At 37.8% G+C, this 22,032-nt stretch overlaps 1 protein-coding gene across 1 annotated transcript in view; it reads right to left on the bottom strand.

The window, feature by feature from the left end:
• Window positions 1-1,130: 1,130 nt before the first annotated feature.
• LOC107754676 (tripartite motif-containing protein 66-like) overlaps window positions 1,131-22,032 on the bottom strand; it is a 22,425-nt gene continuing 1,523 nt past the window's right edge. Inside the window, exons 2-16 of the mRNA XM_016571221.1 lie at window positions 19,506-19,635; window positions 19,162-19,278; window positions 18,765-18,879; window positions 18,376-18,522; window positions 17,966-18,083; window positions 16,736-17,379; window positions 9,819-10,025; window positions 7,280-7,370; window positions 7,065-7,149; window positions 6,233-6,413; window positions 5,469-6,151; window positions 5,261-5,381; window positions 5,017-5,091; window positions 4,768-4,920; window positions 1,131-2,159 (exon numbers count right to left, since the gene is read on the bottom strand). Coding sequence (XP_016426707.1) covers window positions 1,920-2,159; window positions 4,768-4,920; window positions 5,017-5,091; window positions 5,261-5,381; window positions 5,469-6,151; window positions 6,233-6,413; window positions 7,065-7,149; window positions 7,280-7,370; window positions 9,819-10,025; window positions 16,736-17,379; window positions 17,966-18,083; window positions 18,376-18,522; window positions 18,765-18,879; window positions 19,162-19,278; window positions 19,506-19,606 — 3,078 coding nt within the window. The 5' untranslated portion in view covers window positions 19,607-19,635 and the 3' untranslated portion in view covers window positions 1,131-1,919. The remainder of the gene's footprint in view (window positions 2,160-4,767; window positions 4,921-5,016; window positions 5,092-5,260; window positions 5,382-5,468; window positions 6,152-6,232; window positions 6,414-7,064; window positions 7,150-7,279; window positions 7,371-9,818; window positions 10,026-16,735; window positions 17,380-17,965; window positions 18,084-18,375; window positions 18,523-18,764; window positions 18,880-19,161; window positions 19,279-19,505; window positions 19,636-22,032) is intronic.

Here is a 22,032-nt window from a genome sequence, read left to right as displayed (position 1 = left end):
CTCTGCTCTGTGGGAAAAAGCCCTCACAATACTTAGTACAGTGTTCACATGCTCACAAAAGGAACACCAGTGAGTCACATACTCCACTCAGACCAACACCAATACTGCAGTTCTGTATCTCTCATGCATTTAGAGCTCTATTTCCACAAGTAATGCTTTAAAAGTTGAAATGATTTTTAATCAGTTGCCTGCAAGTAAAATTGAATTAGAAAATGTATAGTTGGAACAGACCTGTTTTCAAATGAGGCCTAATGTTTGTGTACAACTTGCCAGGTTGAGTCATGAGTGTGTCAGAGCTGTCTGAACCCCTAAATGGACCATTTTGTGTAATGGAATTACACACAAAAAAATTCTAAGGCTATTTTATGCTGAACTTGTTGAAAAGTTGAATGAGTATGTGTTTATATGCCTATCTAAGGTTTTAGAAACGTTTCAGTCTGTTAACCCATCCAACTCTTATGAAAATCAGTAATACACTCTGAAAAATCAAGCAATAAATATGCTTGGTGTATATGGCTTTGCCTATGTGCCTTTAGGGTTTTAAGTGTTTAAAAGTTGCATGTCTACCTGAGCTAATGTCAATTTCCTTAAATAATAAATGTCACAAGAAAATTAATGATGCAGTAGGAAGGGTTTGTTGACACAGCAAAGGTATTTAAAATTATATGGAAAATTTCCAGATGTAGTTTTAACCTCTTATTTTGTACACTTCAATCAAAGCTAGAAGTTACAGTTGTTTTTGGAAAAAGCAATTACTTGCATGATTAATTTGTGATCAAATTAGTTTACTTCTGGCAGGCCATTGATGATAATGCTAAAAAGGTCTTCAGAAAAAAAAAAAACACTCAGAAGTTTCTTTAGCGACTTCAATGCACCAATATGTAAGGCTTTGTTTTAAATTTGGCAAAGTCTTGAAGGTTCAATTGGCAACATTTCATCCATAACTGACTATATATTTAAATGAGGTGCATTTCAAGTCTGATTTTAAAAACATTAGGGAAAAGCAATGTGTTTGTGTAGCAGAAGGAAACATCAAAGTATGAATCGCATATTTACACCATACAGTATATATATATATTTTAAGACTAAATACAATCCAGCTAAAGATAGTTAATAGCATTAGAAGATGATTGAACATGATCTGCACAGCAATTTCAGCAATTAAGACCAGTATTACAAAATTCAGAAGACATACGAATATCAAACCTGTTCGTGAACCACATGGAGGAACATGCCGGACTAAAAAGTCTTCCATCCGTCTGTGAAAAGACTTTTTTGTCTCATTAGTCAATGAGCATTTAAAAGATTAATTTTAAACATCACAGCAACAGCCTAATATTATCCCCCTTTAATTCTAAAAAGGGTTCGTGGGTTTCAGTCACATTACGCACATCCTCCTGCCACTGAAAAAGTCCAATATGAACTAATGTGTTGCCACAGGCTATATGAAGTGCTCCCTCTACAGGTCAATAAAATCATCACAGTAAAACAGCTGGAAAAAGTACCTCATTACAAGGGATATTTGGATAAAAGAGGAATGAAATTTAGAGCAATTATATTATATAATATTACCAATGAATGTTGCTTATCTATATTTACTAAATAGCAGTTGCCAGCAACCAGTCAGCTATCAAATTGATTGTACAATTTCATGAAAGTATAAGCATTGAAATAAATACTAGTGCAAGACCTTAGGCGAGTCTGGAGATATAGGCTTATATCAACACCTACCTACAGCTACAGATAACAGCATGACACATTAACAGGATATAATGTGTGAGATTAGTCCTCAGAAAAAGCATATACTGTATTTCAACGTGAATCTTTAAATAAAAAAAAACAGCAAGTCACCCAGGATGGAAAACTCAGAGCAAGTGGGTCAAATGTCTCTGTACATATATATATATATAGAGGCACAGCTAATAGTGATTTCTCCTCCAGTTGAGGGAGTGCCTCCTCTTCCTCTTCCTGTGGCTCTGCTCTTTTCTCTCAGGCCAGGGAAATCCAGTCACCATGGCTCTTTCCAGCTCCTCATAATCCTCATTCTCTGAATCCTCCTCCTCCTGGACAGGGCAGGTCAGATCTGGGAAAACCTCCCTCAGTTTGGATGTAAAAAAGGACTGTAGACTATGGCCTGCCTGAGCCACCTCTGAGTCCGGCTGGAGAAAGAAAGCAGCATTGTCAGCATCTGCAATTTCTGACCTCTTAAAGGGTTAGTTCACCCAAAAATAAAAATCCTGTCATTAATTACTCACTCTCATGTCATTTCAAACCCGTAACACAAATTAAGATATTTTTGATGGAATCTGAGAGCTGTCTGACCCTGCATAGACAGCAATGCAACTGAAATGTTCCCAAGTCCAGAAACGTAGCAAGGAGATCTGTAAAATAATCCATGTGACATCAGGGGTTCAACCGTAATTTTACGAAGCTACGAGAATACGTTTTGTGCGCAAAAGAAAAAAAAAAAACGACTTTATACAACAATTCGTCTCCTCCGCATCCCCCCGTAGCGCCATTTTGGAGAGTATCAGCTGGACGTAAACAAGCTATGCTGTTCTGTGTCAGCTGCGTCACACGGATACGCTGTTTTCGTTCAGATCAAATCAACAATGTAGGAAACAGATCCGGCGTGACGCATCAAAAATATCTTAATTTGTGTTCCGAAGATGAGCGAAGGTCTTACGGGTTTGAAATGACATGAGGGTGAGTAATTAATGACAGAATTTTCATTTTTGGGTGAACTAACCCTTTAAGATCTAGAGACATCCATATGTCTGAGCATATTCCTATACATATTTAACAGTATATCCAACTAAAGTACGTGATCCTGCTACATGCCAATAATAATGTCCTACCATCTTGATGATAATAAATAAGTCCATCAGTATCTACAAACAAATTCTTAATCAGTAATTATTTTCTTGTTTTCCACAAGATTAAGTTATTAAATGTAGAGAGTACATCTTAAATGTGCTTTATTTGTATAAGCATACATTTAACTAAATATAGTGAGGTCCATGCTAAAAACAAGAAGAAAACAAAATGGTTAATAAAAATAAATAAATAAAAATATGCATTATGGGTCAAAAGTCTCTTATGCTCACCAAGTCTGCATTTATTTGACCAAAAATGTAATTAAAACAGTAATACTGTGAAATATTATTACAATTTAAAATAACTTTTCTATTTTAATATATTTTTAAATGTCATTTATTCATTTGATGGCAAAGCTGAATTTTCAGCAGTCATTACTCCAGTCTTCAGTGTCACATGATCTTTCACAAATTAGACATCCATATGTCTGAGCATATTCCTATACATATTTAACAGTATATCCAACTAAAGTACGTGATCCTGCTACATGCCAATAATAATGTCCTACCATCTTGATGATAATAAATAAGTCCATCAGTATCTACAAACAAATTCTTAATCAGTAATTATTTTCTTGTTTTCCACAAGATTAAGTTATTAAATGTAGAGAGTACATCTTAAATGTGCTTTATTTGTATAAGCATACATTTAACTAAATATAGTGAGGTCCATGCTAAAAACAAGAAGAAAACAAAATGGTTAATAAAAATAAATAAATAAAAATATGCATTATGGGTCAAAAGTCTCTTATGCTCACCAAGTCTGCATTTATTTGACCAAAAATGTAATTAAAACAGTAATACTGTGAAATATTATTACAATTTAAAATAACTTTTCTATTTTAATATATTTTTAAATGTCATTTATTCATTTGATGGCAAAGCTGAATTTTCAGCAGTCATTACTCCAGTCTTCAGTGTCACATGATCTTTCACAAATTATTCTAACATGCTGATTTGGTGCTCAAGAAACATTTCTTATTATTCATATTACATTATTAGATATAGGTTGAAATCAGTTTTTGCTGCTTAATATTTTTATGGAAAACATGATACATTATCATTCAAAAGTAGTTTGGGGTAAGGTTTAACAAAAAAAATTAAAAATTTAAATAATACTTATATTCAGCAAGGACCTAGGACAGTAAAGACATTCATAATGTTACAAAAGACTTTTTGTATGGAACTGGAACTATTTCAAATAAATGTTGTTTTGAACTTTCTATTCATCAAAGAATCCTGAAAAATTTATCAGTTTCCACAAAAATATTAAGCAGCATAATAATAACAATTATTAATGATTGAGCACCAATGATAATTTTTAAATAACTGAGCACCAGATAAGAATATTAGAATGATTTCTGAAGGATCATGTGACACTTAAGACTGGAGTAATGGCTGACGAAAATGTATCTTTATCTTTCTGCCACAAGTCAACATGTCCATATAATCCTTAAAAGTGATGTGGGTAAATGGACTGGGGGGCATGACCCTCAGTCCATTTGCTCGACCCTCCATTATGGCTTGATTTTATGCACCAATTTCTAATCGTGTAGCTACACTGCCACATACTTTTGGTAATGCAGTGTACAAGAAATAAAGAAGGATTTGGAGGATGAAAGAGTGAGATACTGTGAGTAGCCACTTTATATTCGTGTCATTTGATTGACAGGATTAGATGAACAAACTCCTGCCAAACTTACGTTCGGGGGGGGTTACCTTATCTATTAAAAAATTAATTTCAGCTAAATTAAACAGGATATTAAAAAAGTAATGCATAATCATTATATCAGTACGTGGTTTGAATGTGAATCAGAATATTATCAGAATAAAATATTCACCACTAATGGCTAGGAGGAGGTAGATTAATAATATAATGCATTTTACTCACGTAGTTGAACTTGCCACAGTTTTTGAACATGAGCAGGACATCAGTCACAAACTCTTGCGGGGAACGATAGTGTGTGTTGCTGGTTCTGCTGAGCCTGTTCCGAATGACAGACAAATCCATGGGTCTCTTGATGATCTGATAATAATGACGGGCCTATAAATAGATAGAGATAAAAAATGAGCAGATAGAAAGATAGTTAAAAGTATCATCTACAAATATAAAATCACAAGATATTCGTTTTAAAATTACCAGAGGGCTGACAGGCTCATGGAACGGAGCACTGAGAATGTTGCTGAGGATCAGCAGCGTCAGCTTCTCACATTTCTGTGATCAAACAGACAAGCCATCCATCAACAGAGATATTTCACTTTTGTTAGACAGACTGTAAATCTCTTGAGGGAGGAACTTTTTTTGGATTTAGACTCCCAGACCTCTGAGGTCACAGGATTAGTCAGAGCTAGGCCAGATGAGACTCGGCATCCCCTTCACTTACCCTCTGGTCACACGCCGACAGCCCATATGCCAGCAAAGCTGTGGAAATCTGGTCATTCTCACAGTCATATTCCACCTCTGGCTGCTCCACATCCCTGCACAGGGTGCAAATCCAGTCGCCTCTGTGGAAGCCCGAGATGATAAAGGTTAGTTTCAGCAGTGAGTAAAGACACAGGTGGATATGTGAAGTAGAAGGGAGAATGGCTTACATGGGGAAACTATGGAGAGGAGGGACATGGCATGACAGGTGAAAGACCTTGGGGCAACGGTCACAGCAGAGAAGGTCTCCTCCGATGAGACAGACCGCACAGAAGTCCTCATTCTCTATCTCAGGGCTTTCCTCTGCAGGCTGATGTTCAGCTGCAGGTTCTGATACAGTCTCAGAGCCAGCGGCAGGTGGAAGAACCCATTCAGACTCCGGTTCAAGATTCAGAGTCACTTCGGCTGTGGAATCTGGATCTGATTCAAATTCTTGTTCAGAAGCTGAGAGCACTGATTCAGAAGGCTGCTCCGAAATCACATCCGATTCAAATTCAACCTGCAGTTCAGACTGAGAGCTCGGATCTGATTCTTGCAGGAGCTCCGATTCCACGTCTGCATCCGAGCCCGGTTCAGCCTCTCTTATGGATTCAGTTTGGAAATCAGAACCTGTCACTGATCTGAGTTCAGATGGGGAGTGTATTTCTTCAGTGTCAGGTTGTAAGATGGGATCTGAATCATTGGAGATGGCTAGTACCCTGGACTCTTGGTTTATGTTGCAAAATTCTTGCACAGGAGGCTGAGAAACCTCAAGGGAGCCAGATGGCTCACTGCAATGCAGATGTTCTGGTGATAGCTGCTCTGTGGCCGACACGCTGTCCTCTGTCTGAACCGACTCCTTATCCAAAGTTCCCTTGAAGGACATTAATATTATTATTATTAACGGAGATGATACAAAACCTAGAAAAACATTTCAACAACTTTAAAATGATACCTGAGAAGTGACCTTTCTCTCTAGCACTCTGAATACAGTTTCTTCAGGTTTGAGTTCAGGCTCAGTTTGAGAAGTAAGGTCTGTGCCCTGATGGTTCTGTGGTGGATGTCGTGAAACTAGGATCTTGAGTCGCTCAAGACACACAACTGGAACCTTCGAACCATCAGGGGCTTCTTTGTCACTGTAGAAAACAAACAAACAAACAAAACATTTCTACCTTTCAACCTTCAAGGCACATTTCCAATGTTACTTGTAGGGCTGCACAATTCATATAAATAAAATAAAAATCGTGTATGGCTTTGATGCAGTATTGTGTTCTTTTACACAGGAGTTTCTCAGAGCTGCTCAGTTCACAGTAAATGCTGTTGCACATGAGTTTGGGTCACTTATATCTTTCCATACTTAATTAGAACCATTTATAAACTGGCTGTTGTCAACAAAGGATACTGCTCTCTGCAGTTTTCCACCAAAAAAAAAAAAATGCTCAAATGGTTTAACGTTTGAAAAAGATATTAATAGATATTGAGTTTTAAAATGAAGATTTTAAGCCATAAATATTAGTATGGAAATTTTGACAGTTTTTACAAAGTTCTATTTTTTTATTATTATTATATTTTTCTTAATACTTTTATTTTAAAGTGAAATATTACAATAGTGATATTTCTTATATAATAGCAATAATAAAAATAATAAAATATTAATAATGAATATTATTATCATCATTTATAGTCATATTGATATTTAAATCACAAAATTTTTGCCCAAATTGTGCAGCCCTACAAACAAGCGCAGTAAACCTGTAGCTTTTTCTTGTTTCATTTTTAAATTCTACCTGGTGTCTGGATCCTCTCGATACAATCTGTTCTTCTTTCTGGTTTTCGGTTTTCTGTTTTCATAGGCATATGCATATACGTTATCTGAAACCAGGAAAAATGTCATTTAGATGGATTAATCCGCTACGAAATGTGTAATTCCTCATTATGTCATTATCTATTGCAAGTTGAACATGAAAGAAGCATATTTGGAAATCATAATTGGCCTCTTAACCTGGTTCAGACTTGTAGGTGGTCAGAGAGGATGCAGTGTGACTGCTTATATGTCCTGGCATCATCTCAGAAGCATCGGGTCGTGCACAGACCTGCTAAGATTAAAGAAATGAACAGTAAAATCAAAGTTATGAAACGCTGCCACTTTGATGACAGGTAATGGATGCAGTGATGTCACAACATCAGCATGCAGACTAAATCAGCAAATATGAATGTGAGCCAACAGTGAACTTGTTAAACCGAATACAATCAGTTATGTGGGCTGCTGCATCTAATTTGTTCTCTAACAAAAGGGGTTAAAGGAACTGTTTCCAAGACAACAGTTATCTCTTTTGATGTACATCATCTGGTTTATCCCTTAAAAGGCAAGCAATAGAGCTGTGTGCACTGAAACAAATGTGTTTTGGACTGTATAACAGACATGTTTGAAATGGACATTAAAAGGAATTGTGATGAAAAGCACGTCAGGACAAGAGCATTTCATCAATGTCAATTATTATTAATATTAATATAGTGAATCATTCATACCAATGTACTATTCTTATCTTCTTAGAAATATATTTTCAAAAAAGTTTGTGGGGTCCGTGTTTAACATTACGACTACACCTAAAGGCTATTTCAAAATCCCTACACTGAAAAAAAAACTTTGGTGTTGAAACAATTTTCACTCTTGATAGTACATTTCACAATTAATTACAAAGAAATAGTAAATAACTCATTGAATTAAATGTGAAATGTTATAGTAGAAAGACTGAAATAATATTTTCTTGTAAAACATTCTAATAACATTTGTTTTATGTACAACTTTGAAAAATCCTTTTTTTATTTTTTTTTCAGTGTAGAAACAATGCTGAGCTCTGGGACAAAACTCACTAATATAGTGGCTCTCAACCTTTTTGACTCCAAGGCCTCACACTGTCCACAACAATATGAACAATATAAAGTATTTATTTATTTATTTATGGAAATTGGAAGTGTACACTGATTAAAATTGCTTATTTTAAAGCTTGTTTTTGCTTATTATAAACCCCTGGTTATAAACCACTGCACTAATGGCGCATCGGCTCGGCTCGGCACGGCACGGTTTGCGTTTCCACTGCAGTTTAGTACCGCTTTAGAGTGGGCAGGATTATAGAAAGTGACATCATAGTTCCACTACTCTATAGTTGCGCCGCCTCTACTGCCGCGACTCCTGAAAAACTTTTTCATTCCGCATCGTCCCATCAAGCTCTCGCTGAATCCGCCCCTCGGCTATCAACGAGAGGAACGTCTGTACTTCCTCAACAGACCACGAAACAGCCATTATTTTGTTGTTTAAAATAGGTGTGCTCGTTCTAAACTGTTGCGTTCGTTCAAAAATAGTTGCGTTCGATCCTCGCCGGCTGTGCTGATATGGGGTGCTTCTCAAACGGAAGGCTGCATCCTACTGAGGCTGCCGCTGCGTCCTTCCTAGTTCAGTCCTTCAGAGTCTTGTAGGCTAGAGTCCTCCTCGGCATTAAACGCTAGAATGAGACAGTCTAGTAAGTGCGCATGGCTATGTCACATATGTTCCCGCCCTCACCGTCACTTCACAAAAACAGTAATAAAACTTAGTTTTGGAAAAATACTTTGTATTACAAATCTTTATATTATTTTGCGTTCTATTAATGCAATACAATGAATCAGTCGTCTAGTCTCCCCGTGGCTTAAATTATTGGCAGTTTAGCGTTTGGTAAGTAATTTACACCAAAACAAAAGATAACATCTATCCTTTCATGTCCGAAAACATTATTTTTGTCTTACATTGAATAATAAATTCAGACAAGCTCAGTACTGACTCGTTTTTCGTCATGAAATGGAATGGGTACAAAGGATTGTGGGTGATTGAAGGTCGCGGAGGATACATCCCATGCATCCTTCAAAGTCAGCTGAAGGAAGGGCGCGAAACGAAGGCTGCCTTCCAAGGATCCTTCCGATTGAGATGGCCTTCAGCGACGTTTGATGACGTGGCAGCCGAGATATGCAGCCTTCGTAGGATGCAGCCTTCCGTTTGAGAAGCACCCTTAATCTAGCGGGACTAATGTCTGAAGTTCAATGATGCAGGTAGTGACGATTTTCTCCGGGAAATCAGTGATCAGCAGGGTTTACACATCACATTTTGGTAAGGGTACAGCTCGCTTGGAACCTCAGCCAAGGTGGTACTGAAAAAAGTACCAGGTACCAGGTACTGTACACAGTGGAAAACCCCCCAAAAGCGAGCCGTGCCTTACCATGCAGTGGAAAAGTGCCATGTCTACACTCTTAAAAATAAAAGTTCTTATTTTGTCATTGATGGTTCCATGAAGAATCTTAACATCCATGGAATCTTTCCATTCCACAAAAGGTTCTTTATAGTGGAAAAAGGTTCTTTAGAATTTTTAAATGTTTTTTTACACTAAGAAAAAATGGTTCTTTTAAGAACTGTTCACTGAGAGGTTCTTTGGGGAACCAAAAATTATTCTTCTATGGCATTGCTGTGAAAAGAGGGTATGTTTGTCTCACCACATATATAAAAAGTTTACCTGCTGCGTTGTGCATCCCTGGTCCCCAGCCACTGTTGCCAGGCTATGAGCAGCCCTGTTCGGCCTGGCTTTACACAGACTTTTACGAGGTCCTCTGGGTCCTTTTGAATTGCTCTGAGACCTGGTAGCCCTCTTCGAACCGGAACGGCTCTGGCTGTCACCTCCTCGGCCTTGAGCCAGCGTGAACATCTCTAGCGCTGAGGATCTCTACGGAAGAGAGCCAAACTCTCATTAGCGCAGCACTAGGCTAAAAGTGATCTCGACAGCATATGCGGCACATTACAACCATAGCAACAGTGACATCAGAGGACATGAAGGTGAGGAACAACAACCTTGAGTGTGACAATGCACAGTACCCACACTAGTTTGGAGTAAAAGAACAATCACATCTTTCAAATGCAGAGAGAAAAGTGCCGCAACTCAGAACGCTACAAAATAATTCTCCTGATAATATATGACTTAGTTACAGCACCAATTATCGTATGTAAATCCCACATCTGGGGCATGGAAGGCTTCTTTGAATAAGCAGCATTAACACATCAGAGATTAGACTTTCTCTCCTCCACGGCCCTCTTCTTCACTTGTCATCATTTCACTAATGCGAGAAGTTCTAGAAAAGCCCAAGCGACTGCATCCTTCACTAACACGACAAATGTCAGAGTTGGAGGCAGCAGCCCGTACGCTCGATGTAGCCCCTCCTCCACCTGTCTTTTAGCACTCTTTTGGGTTTTTTCTCCCTCTCCTTTCTCTTATAATTACCTCAGGATTAAAAACACTCACCTGATAGAAGCCCAGGAGGAGAGGGTGGAATGACTCGAGCTGTGGAGAGTGTGTCTTGCAAGCATGTGTGGGTGCAGAGAGAAGGTAGGAGGTCTCAGAGACTTTAAAGGTAATCGTGTGGGCTCTACAGCGAGATGAAGAAAAATGCAACAGCCGGCTCCTTCAATTCCCTTAGCTTCTCATTAATGCCAGGTTAAGTAAATATGTGGTTGCACCCAAGCGCTTTTCCCCCTCCCTTTAATCATGTCACAGTTATGGGCTGAAGATGATACATAAAAAAATGTATCTTAGACTAATTTGCCTCTGGAGTGCCAAATCTTACAGGGAAACTGATTTTGATTAGTGTTTGTCCTAGGAAAATTTATCAAAATACTGACATCAAGAGATCTAATAATAACTTCTATTGCCTGATTTGGTTCTCATCCAATAAAGCTTGAGGAGTGGTTGCTGAGCAGAGCGAGTTTGTCTGTGTGTGTGTGTGTGTGTGTGTGTGTGTGGTCTTGATTGTTTCTGTGCTCACACCACAGTTGTCCTCACTTATGTCTCACCATCTGCTTGCAGATGTGTTGTCAGCGGCTGTCAAGACGAAAACACATTACAGCCGCATAAATAGAGATGATGCTGCCTGGAATGATTCGATTTCCTCTTTCTAAATTAATATTGAGAGTGGTGGAGCTTGTTGCGATGTTGAGTTCACTGTTCTCACGCCGTCACCAACTCCAAATACACTTAAAACACAAGCACAACATGAGCAAAGTGCTATGTTACAAAAAAATTAAATAAATGAGAAACTACAGTAAATGGGTGACATGAAATGTGACAGTGACAGCAGTGTGACAGCATGTCAGAAATGCTGTACTCAATCTAAAACAATTTTTCTTTAATCATTAATTATTTTCTATAAAATAGTTTATAATAATAATCACACACACATATTATGAATACTATTATTATTATTATTATTTAATATACAGTATGCAGTACTTTGAACACAGTAGTTAAATAATAATATAATATACATATAATATATAATAAATACTATTAAATTATTTATTTTCATTACTGATTAATTACCCGTCATTTTTATGACTTCATACAGCATAAAAACATATGCCTCATATAACCCTATTGTGAGTACAAAATATTTGTACTATATTTTTTGCTTACAATTACTACTGGATAAAATATTTTAGCTTGGCCTTGAATAAGCAGCATTAACACATCAGAGATTAGACTTTCTCTCCTCCACGGCCCTCTTCTTCACTTGTCATCATTTCACTAATGCGAGAAGTTCTAGAAAAGCCCAAGCGACTGCATCCTTCACTAACACGACAAATGTCAGAGTTGGAGGCAGCAGCCCGTACGCTCGATGTAGCCCCTCCTCCACCTGTCTTTTAGCACTCTTTTGGGTTTTTTCTCCCTCTCCTTTCTCTTATAATTACCTCAGGATTAAAAACACTCACCTGATAGAAGCCCAGGAGGAGAGGGTGGAATGACTCGAGCTGTGGAGAGTGTGTCTTGCAAGCATGTGTGGGTGCAGAGAGAAGGTAGGAGGTCTCAGAGACTTTAAAGGTAATCGTGTGGGCTCTACAGCGAGATGAAGAAAAATGCAACAGCCGGCTCCTTCAATTCCCTTAGCTTCTCATTAATGCCAGGTTAAGTAAATATGTGGTTGCACCCAAGCGCTTTTCCCCCTCCCTTTAATCATGTCACAGTTATGGGCTGAAGATGATACATAAAAAAATAAATATTACACAAATTTGCCCCTGGAGTGCCAAATCTTACAGGGAAACTGATTTTGATTAGTGTTTGTCCTAGGAAAATTTATCAAAATACTGACATCAAGAGATCTAATAATAACTTCTATTGCCTGATTTGGTTCTCATCCAATAAAGCTTGAGGAGTGGTTGCTGAGCAGAGCGAGTTTGTCTGTGTGTGTGTGTGTGTGTGTGTGTGTGTGGTCTTGATTGTTTCTGTGCTCACACCACAGTTGTCCTCACTTATGTCTCACCATCTGCTTGCAGATGTGTTGTCAGCGGCTGTCAAGACGAAAACACATTACAGCCGCATAAATAGAGATGATGCTGCCTGGAATGATTCGATTTCCTCTTTCTAAATTAATATTGAGAGTGGTGGAGCTTGTTGCGATGTTGAGTTCACTGTTCTCACGCCGTCACCAACTCCAAATACACTTAAAACACAAGCACAACATGAGCAAAGTGCTATGTTACAAAAAAATTAAATAAATGAGAAACTACAGTAAATGGGTGACATGAAATGTGACAGTGACAGCAGTGTGACAGCATGTCAGAAATGCTGTACTCAATCTAAAACAATTTTTCTTTAATCATTAATTATTTTCTATAAAATAGTTTATAATAATAATCACACACACATATTATGAATACTATTATTATTATTATTATTTAATATACAGTATGCAGTACTTTGAACACAGTAGTTAAATAATAATATAATATACATATAATATATAATAAATACTATTAAATTATTTATTTTCATTACTGATTAATTACCCGTCATTTTTATGACTTCATACAGCATAAAAACATATGCCTCATATAACCCTATTGTGAGTACAAAATATTTGTACTATATTTTTTGCTTACAATTACTACTGGATAAAATATTTTAGCTTGGCCTAAGTATGAAAATGTTCATAATATTCATAAAATGTACAAAACTTATCCATGGATTTTATTAATTTACATGGCTTTCCCAGGTCTTTGAGAAAAACAGTTTCTGAGGGGTGAATTAGAATAATAAATATCTATTGGGTTTAATTGTTTTAGCTTATTTTAATGGCTTTTTCTTTTTCTTAATTTAATTCATTTTAAGTCATCTTGAGTCCCCCTTAAAAGTTTACTGAAGCCCCCTAGTGGGTCCTGGCCTCCTGGTTGTGTGAGCCACTGTCATACAGAGACTACATGGAATATCTGTACTTCATAAACTCATTTGAAACAACATACAGAACTACCACATTTTGCTATAAGTTTGATTGCATCATATAATAATTGCTGTTAATAGTGTTCATCGTCTGTTTGATTACGTCTTTAATTGATTTTTCCGTACATTTCTGCCAGATGTACATGTGACACTGATGAGCTACCACTAAATATTGTAGAAACTTAATTGCTGTAAAGTTGCTTTGCAATGACTTGTATCGTGAAAAGCGCTGTACAAATAAACTTGAAATTGAAATTGAAATTATTTGAAGGGCATTTGGGCTCATGAAAGCCACTGATGAAATCTTTCCTTCGCACTCTCTATTTCCTGTCTGCACGTCTACCAAAAAAGAAAAAAAAATCCTCTTCTCATCTGTCAATGCCTTCTCTCTCTAACCCAAAAGCAGTGTGAACATAGAGGAGAAACTGTATTTTTCTGTCATGATTACTGCATTAATTATTGCTAGTTCATGTCATTAACTAATAATTCTGCCTTTGTTAGGGCCAAATACTATTAGTGATATTTTGTCTCAGAATTTGGTTGAAGTTTGTGATTTCACAGCCATTTGATATATATTTGAAAGACACTGATACTTTTTTTTAGCAAGGACACAATAAAACGAAAGTGACAACAAAGACATTTATATTGTTACAAACAATTTTTGTTTCGAATAAATGCCGTTCTTTTGAACTTTCTATTCATCAATGAATCCTGAAAAAAAAAGGTTTCTCCAAAAATATTACGCAGCACAACTGTTTAAAAAAATTACCAGTTTTAAAATGTTTTAAAGCAGAAATAAGTTATTTTAAACTTATTTTAAAATTTTAATGTATTTTTGATCATATAAATGCAGACTTGGTGAGCATAAGAGACTTTCAAAAACTTTTTTCAAACTTTTGAACAGTTGTGTATGTAAAATGTTTTAGGGCTGTAAAGAAAGAAAGAAAGAAAGAAAGAAAGAAAGAAAGAAAGAAAGAAAGAAAGAAAGAAAGAAAGAAAGAAAGAAAGAAAGAAAGAAAGAAAAATGGTTACAGTAACAGGCTTATTTTCTCTGTAAAAAATTCTAAATATAAAAAATATATGTTACAAATTTGCATTTGTGAGAAGTGAAACAACAGCAAAACATTTAAAAAATAAAATTAATCTTTTATTTTAAGAATGTATCTTGCATTTCATAAAACTATTGAATCTATTAAATACTGTTACTAACTTAAGCACCCTGTTCTTTTATGATTCATTAGAACACACGCCATGGCATACATATGTCACTTTCTGAGAAATATCTGTTTAAATTTTAAGTGCAGCTAGAATTTTGAATCAGTCTCAATGTAATATGTAGAATATATGCATACAGAAGTAATGCAGAAGGCCTCTACTTCAGCAAATGTAGAAAACACATAAAAAATATAAGTCTCTAAAGTGACAATGTGTTTCCTGCTCATCTGCTTTGACAGCCTGCACTAACACATTTACAGGAACTCACACGCAGAACTGGAGGCTTCCATGTCATATGATAGAGTTCAGCAAAGTTGAAACATGGCTACACAGTGACATTTTCAATCCTGTCCTGGGACAGACTAGAATAGACGATTCATTTGCTCATATTACATTGTCTCATAGCTCAATATTAAACCCTTTTTTTTTTTTAAACAAATCTTTTTAAGATCTCTGGTTTACATATCATACAGTTATTGTTAAATGGAATAGTAGCATTAATCATTTATCAGACTTTTAACAGTTCCTCACAAATTGACAATTCTCTGCAAAGTGTGTGTGGACACCGACAGGATTCCCCATGCAAGACCATCCCATCCTAAACCTCCACAACAGCGCCATTGTGCTGCATCCGTCACCCTGACACTTAAGGCAAGTCACTTGATTTCCTTGTGGCTCACTGCCTCTCCCATGTATGCAGTAACCAAATAACATGAACAACAACTATATGATACATCTCTCCACTGTCTCAGAAAGTTCTTTGTATCGAACAACAAGTGTTTAAATCCAAATCTGAGCAATCGTGGGTCCTACTCAGTGGACGGCACACCATGGAATCAACTTCTAAGGTAACAATTTGTCTCAAGTAAAGAAGTGGATACTCACCAATACTCCTGTGACTGCACCGTAACTCCAGGACAAGACCACTCTTTGTTGAATGGATGGATGTACTGGCTGAGTTCTGCTGGCAAATGGGCTTTTATTACTCTCTTGTGACGTCACAGTCACATTTGCCTAATGCAGTAAGTTAGTCCTCTCCCTGTATAAGCACAACAACTTTCAGATTCAGCAATTAGATGTTTAAAGGATAGTACACCCAAAAATTAAATTTTTGCCTTCATTTGTTCATCTTGTATGATCTGTTTTACTGAAGAACACAAAAGGAGATGTTTAGCAGAATATTTACACTGCTATTTCCCATACCATAAAAGTGGATGGAGACCAGGGAGTCCAAAAATGAGAAAAAAACATCATAAAATGACTTTATGAGTGCCTCATTTGAAACAACATACAGAACTACCACATTTTGCTATAAGTTTGATTGCATCATATAATAATTGCTGTTAATAGTGTTCATCGTCTGTTTGATTACGTCTTTAATTGATTTTTCCGTACATTTCTGCCAGATGTACATGTGACACTGATGAGCTACCACTAAATATTGTAGAAACTTAATTTGCTGTAAAGTTGCTTTGCAATGATTTGTATCGTGAAAAGCGCTGTACAAATAAAATAAACTTGAATTTGCTGCACCACAGGACAACTGAGTTCTACAAATGTTACTAGATGATTAATAATAGTCATGATTAATAATAGTAAAAACAAAGCTGTACCTGTAGCTTTGCTGAAAATGTATACTTTACATTCAGTCATATAAATTTTAACCTATATTCTTGACACTGAAAAACAAATGATCATCTACCAAAATCAAAATCAGTATACTGTAAGGACCCCACACTTTAGTTCTCTTCAATGCTTCAGCACATTTGCAGTGCTGCTCAATGGCCTTTTCATCTGCTTGTGGTGTAGACCAGTTAACAGCATGGTTGACATGCAACCTTTGCAAGCACTAAAGAGCGCCAGGCCTGAGGATTGTGGTCAGTATTGAGCACACTGAGAGTAAAGGTATTGCTCTGCAAAAGACAGATAAACACAGACACATTAATTAAACTCACCCTGTCATCATCGATGCGAGCAACGATCGGCTGCAATTCAATCATGGGCTGGTTGCTGGTTTCTGTGGCTGTCTGCACTTGAGCCTGATTGTGGACCAGCGGCAGCTCACTGTCTGGTGATGCTTCTTGCCCTGTGGTTGCTTCGGGTGCAGATGTTTGCCCTCTTTCACAAGGAGGCTGGCCTGGTGCAGATTTTCTCCCGTCCATGTCAGCCTGGTTGGAATTAGCAGGGAGCAGGTGGTTGTTGGATCCGACGGGCTGCCTAGGTGAAGCTGAGCTGGCTCCATGCTGGACAAGGTCAGATCCAGGGTGAGAGGTGGACGGCTGTATAGGCTGAGCTCCTGGTGGATGCACCGGGACAGATGCATCAGCCTCCCAGCAGCTGTGAAGAGACGGCGGGGAGCTCCGCCTGGTGGCCTGAAGACATTGAGCAGGGAATTTATCCAAAGGGACGGATTGAGTAGGTCTGCAGTGAAGACAGCAGAGCTGGGGCTGGCAGAAGGTCTGGCAGGCGCAGCCAGGTTCACGCACCGCATGGCACAGAGGAGGTAATGCTATGCATGGGACAGGCTGGGGTCGCAGGATACTGGGATGACCCACAACCTCTGAGTATGAACGACTTCCACCTTCAACAACCAGCTGACCTAAAGCAAGGAGGAATCATTACAGTGCTTGCGCGGCCACAGATATTCCTCAAACATTTCATTTTTCTTCTTGTTCACCAGTGTTAATCTTGTACTAGTGGTTATTTTTTAGTATTTATAAATATTTTTTATAATTATAATGATTTTAATTAAAACTTACTGCTAACAAAGATATGATACATGTTTTTCAGATACATCTTAGGAATTGACAAATTATTATGACGTGACTAAATTTGAAGAAAGAAAGATTAATTGAAAGATTAAGTTGTAAGCTCATTTAAAAATGTCCATTCCAAATGAACAGAAGTGATAATGCCATCATATTTGTATACTGCATTGTGTTTGGCCTACTTTTATAGTCACCTTTACACTGCCGCCAAATTTCATTTACACAGAACCAAAGTCTAAAGCCTAAGCCCACCTACAACTTTAAAACCAGTTTTTGAGGGCTTGACATTTCCTTCAGAATGTGCAAATCTAGTTTAACATTGTCCTTGTATGATAAACTATAAACTGTAAGAAAGTACAAATGTGAATGGCTTTAAAAAATAACCATCTAATGCCATTGTCCAATAGCTCAGCTTACCTAAAGTGGACATCTGCTTGGTCCAGAAGCTGGCATCCCAGTTAAACTTGATTTTCAACGAGGTCCAAGCCTCTGAGAGCATCAGTGGCTCCAGTAATTGCTGCATCTGAAGAGCAATCTGACAAATGAATAATAGATCAAACCTCATGATTACAGAACTCTGAGTTATAAATATTGCATGCAGTTCTGGCAGTGAAACTGAAACTCTTACAGCACTGTTTCTCTATTTTTATGTTTGTGAGAAAACGATTAAGGCTATTTCTAAGAGATCTAAATGCAGCCACAAAAAAGAGGCGAGGCTGCTTTAAACTAATAGTGCTGACATCTTTTTGAGACCCGCCAGAAACTTAGCAGGCAGCTGCCAGGAATCTTAACATCTAAAGCCCACTTGGACGTTGAGAAAATCCTACCAGCTCTTTGCTGAATAGCAGTGGATTGCATCTGTGGTGGGCTGTAGCCCAGGTAATGAAGTTCTGCACACGCTCCAGCTGGCTGCACAGCTCTATGGCCCCCTGCAGCTGGTCCTCCAGACGTTGCTTGAAATCACTGGAGATACTCTGCAACCGGAAGACAACGACAAAAACGTGGATCTCCTCACCACTTTTCCTAAGATCCCCATCTGCTTTGATATGTCGCTACTTGGCAGAATCTGCCTATTTTGCATGATTCGCTCAGAAGACGTTCTGTTCTGCACGCTCCATCACCAGTACATCCACGGTCAGATGGATGTTTGGAGATGAATACGTTTGGAACGGCACAGAAAGACGGAGAGGAGAGAAACGAGGGAAAAAGTAATTACCTCCAGTTGTTCTATTAATAGGTTGGCCCGTTTGTTAAGCTCGTTCATCATAATCATCTTAGCCATTTTTATCTGGTTCTCTGCCTTCCTCTGCGTGATCTTTATACCATGGAGCCTGGAAAGAAACGGAAAGAAAAGCGAACAAGGAGATGGTTGAGGATAGAAGGATAAACAAACCGATATGACCAGTACATCTGGATGCTTGAACATCTGCTGAAATCATTCAGAGGAAGTAACGGATCTTGTCAACGTCATTATGCTTCATATAAACTATGCTTGTTGTCTTAAGAATCCCAGCTGTTCACATTTTAGATGAGTAATGGACACTTTGTTTAACTAGCATTAACGCTAACATTAGCAGCATCATGGAGGTGGAATGGGTGTGATATCGTCTCACCTGCCCTGGATCTGTTTAGCGGTGCTCTCCACAGCAGATCTCTTCTCCTCCACTCGGGCCATGAGGTTCTGCAGGAGCCAGCGCTGGTCTTGCAGAGCTTTCCCAACATGCACCAGTCTAAAGAGAAGCAACCAACAGCCAGTGAAACACCTTTGACTTTTAATGTTTACACACAACATGCTCGAGAGCGTATTTGTTGATACGTGAGAAAGTGGCCACCTGTTCTGTCTGCATCTTTGTGCATGTGTTTAGGAAAGTGTATGAGAGAGAGAGTGTTTGCATGTGTACAAGAGCACTGTGAATGTGGCCATGCGTGTCAGTGGGTATGTGTTCTCTAAGCATACCGATGGTCTTTGTGGGCGGACAGGTGACAGATGCTACAGGCCATGAGGTCGCACGTTTCACACAGGAGTTCCAGAGGCTCCTGTTTGTGGAGAGAACACATGACAACTGCATGCCCGCAGCAACCGGCTCCTGAGACACGCAACACAACAGAAGAGAGGAAATGAGGCCTAATTAGCTGATTCCCATTAAGAACACATTATCTGTAATCAAGAATGACATATTTAAAAGAAATGTTACAAACGTAAAATGGAAAAATGCACGAAAACAATATATGAGCATGAGGAATCTCTCAGAGTTCTGCAGGTTTAATGAGGTTTTAAGTATGTTCAAATCATTTTGACCAATATAGAGCAAAAGACCTCGCTGGCCTCTGTGAGTCACTCTCTATGCTAGCTTCATTTATTTTTAGTGGAGAAACAAAGCACATCAAAATGCTTATAAATATTTCTGGACGTATAAATGCATCATTTTTCCAACAAAAGAAACACAGACAAAAATGGAACACAGAAGAGCTTTGATCAATCAGTTAATGTTTCATTAAAAGCCCTGCCAATATGAGGAATGTAACTCTACATTTGCTTTTGAAGAGCCAAATAAAGTATTGCTTTCAAGTGTGCCTTCAGAATGGCCCACATTTCACACACACCTAGCACTGGACATTTAAAAACTACCACATCAGAATGCTAAGTTTACATGATCATGCAAACGACACACACAGCCAGGTTTGAACTATTTTATTACATTTTAAATGATTATAGTTACTATAATTATTTTGCTGCTTTTCAAGAGCCAAATAAAGTAACACCTACTGCTTTTCATGTGTGAATGAATGCCCCACAATTTCTGGAATACACCTAGCATTGGACATTCAAAAAAATATCAGATCAGAATGCTAAGTTTCTTGGTTGTATAAACTACCTACAGACCGGTTTTTACAATTTTATTTTATTTTACTTAAAATATTTATAATAATTTTATTGCTTTTGAAAATCTAAAAAATAAAGTAAAAGACCTACCTACACAGACAGTTTATAACTATTTTATGCTTTTATTTAAATTATAATACATTTGTTTTGTTTTGTTCAATAAGATCAAAGTTAAATGATACATTCATATTTTATTTTTATTAAAAACAAAATAAATTCATATTCAATTTTACAATTTGATTTGATTTGATTTTAAATCTAAACCTATTTGTTTCTGTTTTAGATATACAAATAAACCCCAAAAGAAATTACCAGAGATGCCTGGCTAGGTTTTAAAGTGTCTCCTGAAATGAGTTTCTTTGAATAAAGACATCCACATTAACCTGGGCTGAGGCAAACGGCGTCAACAAATAAATCAAACATTCTCATTTCCATTCCACTGTAGCAAAAATTATAATCTAAATAAAACATTATTACTTTAACAGTCCCTTTGCATATATAATTCTGTGACCAGGGAGAGTTAGTCAGGCAGAATGCAGAACTCCATTAGAAATGAAGGACCTCAACCGGCAGCACCTGTCACACTGGATATACAGTCTGTCCATTAGAAGCGCAGGCCGGCTGATGCTGTGACAGTGTGGGGTAGACAGAGACACACTGACACATTGCACAGGGAGAGATGTTAAAGTACGAGACCACAGGCTCCAACACCGAAGAGCTCCCACTGCCTCAGTGCATACTGGTGACCGACCACATCCTGCTTCACACCCGCACTTCTGTTTCTCTCACACTCTACCACTCTTTCTCGCTCTCTTATCTTTCTTTTTCTTTTCTTTTCATTCTTTCTATCACTCCATCTCTCATTTGCTGTGAGGACTTGTGGTGTCGTTATCATACATTAAGTGGATTTCAGAGCATCTTGAGAGTAAGCTCAGGAGTTTTCATAAAAGAAAGCTAGCGTTGGACAGACTGGCCAAAATTGTGCTGCGTTTGCTGAGAGAGAATCAGTTTTAGAAGTGAGATAACGAAATATTTAATCTCTAATCAATATTTTTTTGTCCAATTATTTGCCCAGTTAGTTTTGGTATTGAGGTAAAAGTTACCTTGCATTCGCTATATAACAGTGGGGGGTGGTCACGAAGATGACTGTGCAAAGTTGATGCGTTTACCCTTTTTGCAGCTACTTTCTTCTTGCAAGATCAGCTGACAGGGTGACCGTCCTCGATTAAATTGCCTTCAGGACTCTTGTAAAAGCCCAAATACGACCAGACCACCGATTTGGTTCTCTTAGATGGCTGAAAAATCTCCCGAACGCTGTCACTGCCTTCCGCCATTTCGTCTCGTGCAAAAAACAACAACAACATTGCATGCTGCTTCTGAGTCAGACTGATGCTGGCTGGACAGGATTTACCGCAAGTTTTCAAAAGCGCGATAATCAAACACGGTTTTGATGATAATTAAATTTTAAACGATAATACTAACCGTCAGGGCATTTAATCGTGATTTATCGTGAAACCGGTAATCGTTCCATCCCTAGACTAGATCATTAATGTCTTAGATCATTAATGCACACTAAATATTTCTAAACATTCAAATTAAT

The sequence above is a fragment of the Sinocyclocheilus rhinocerous genome, unplaced genomic scaffold (genome assembly GCF_001515625.1).
Source record: "Sinocyclocheilus rhinocerous isolate Xijiao unplaced genomic scaffold, SAMN03320098_v1.1 scaffold742, whole genome shotgun sequence".
Lineage (NCBI taxonomy): Eukaryota > Metazoa > Chordata > Actinopteri > Cypriniformes > Cyprinidae > Sinocyclocheilus > Sinocyclocheilus rhinocerous.
Note: the sequence above shows the minus strand (reverse complement) of the source record. Positions and strands in the feature narration are given on the sequence as shown.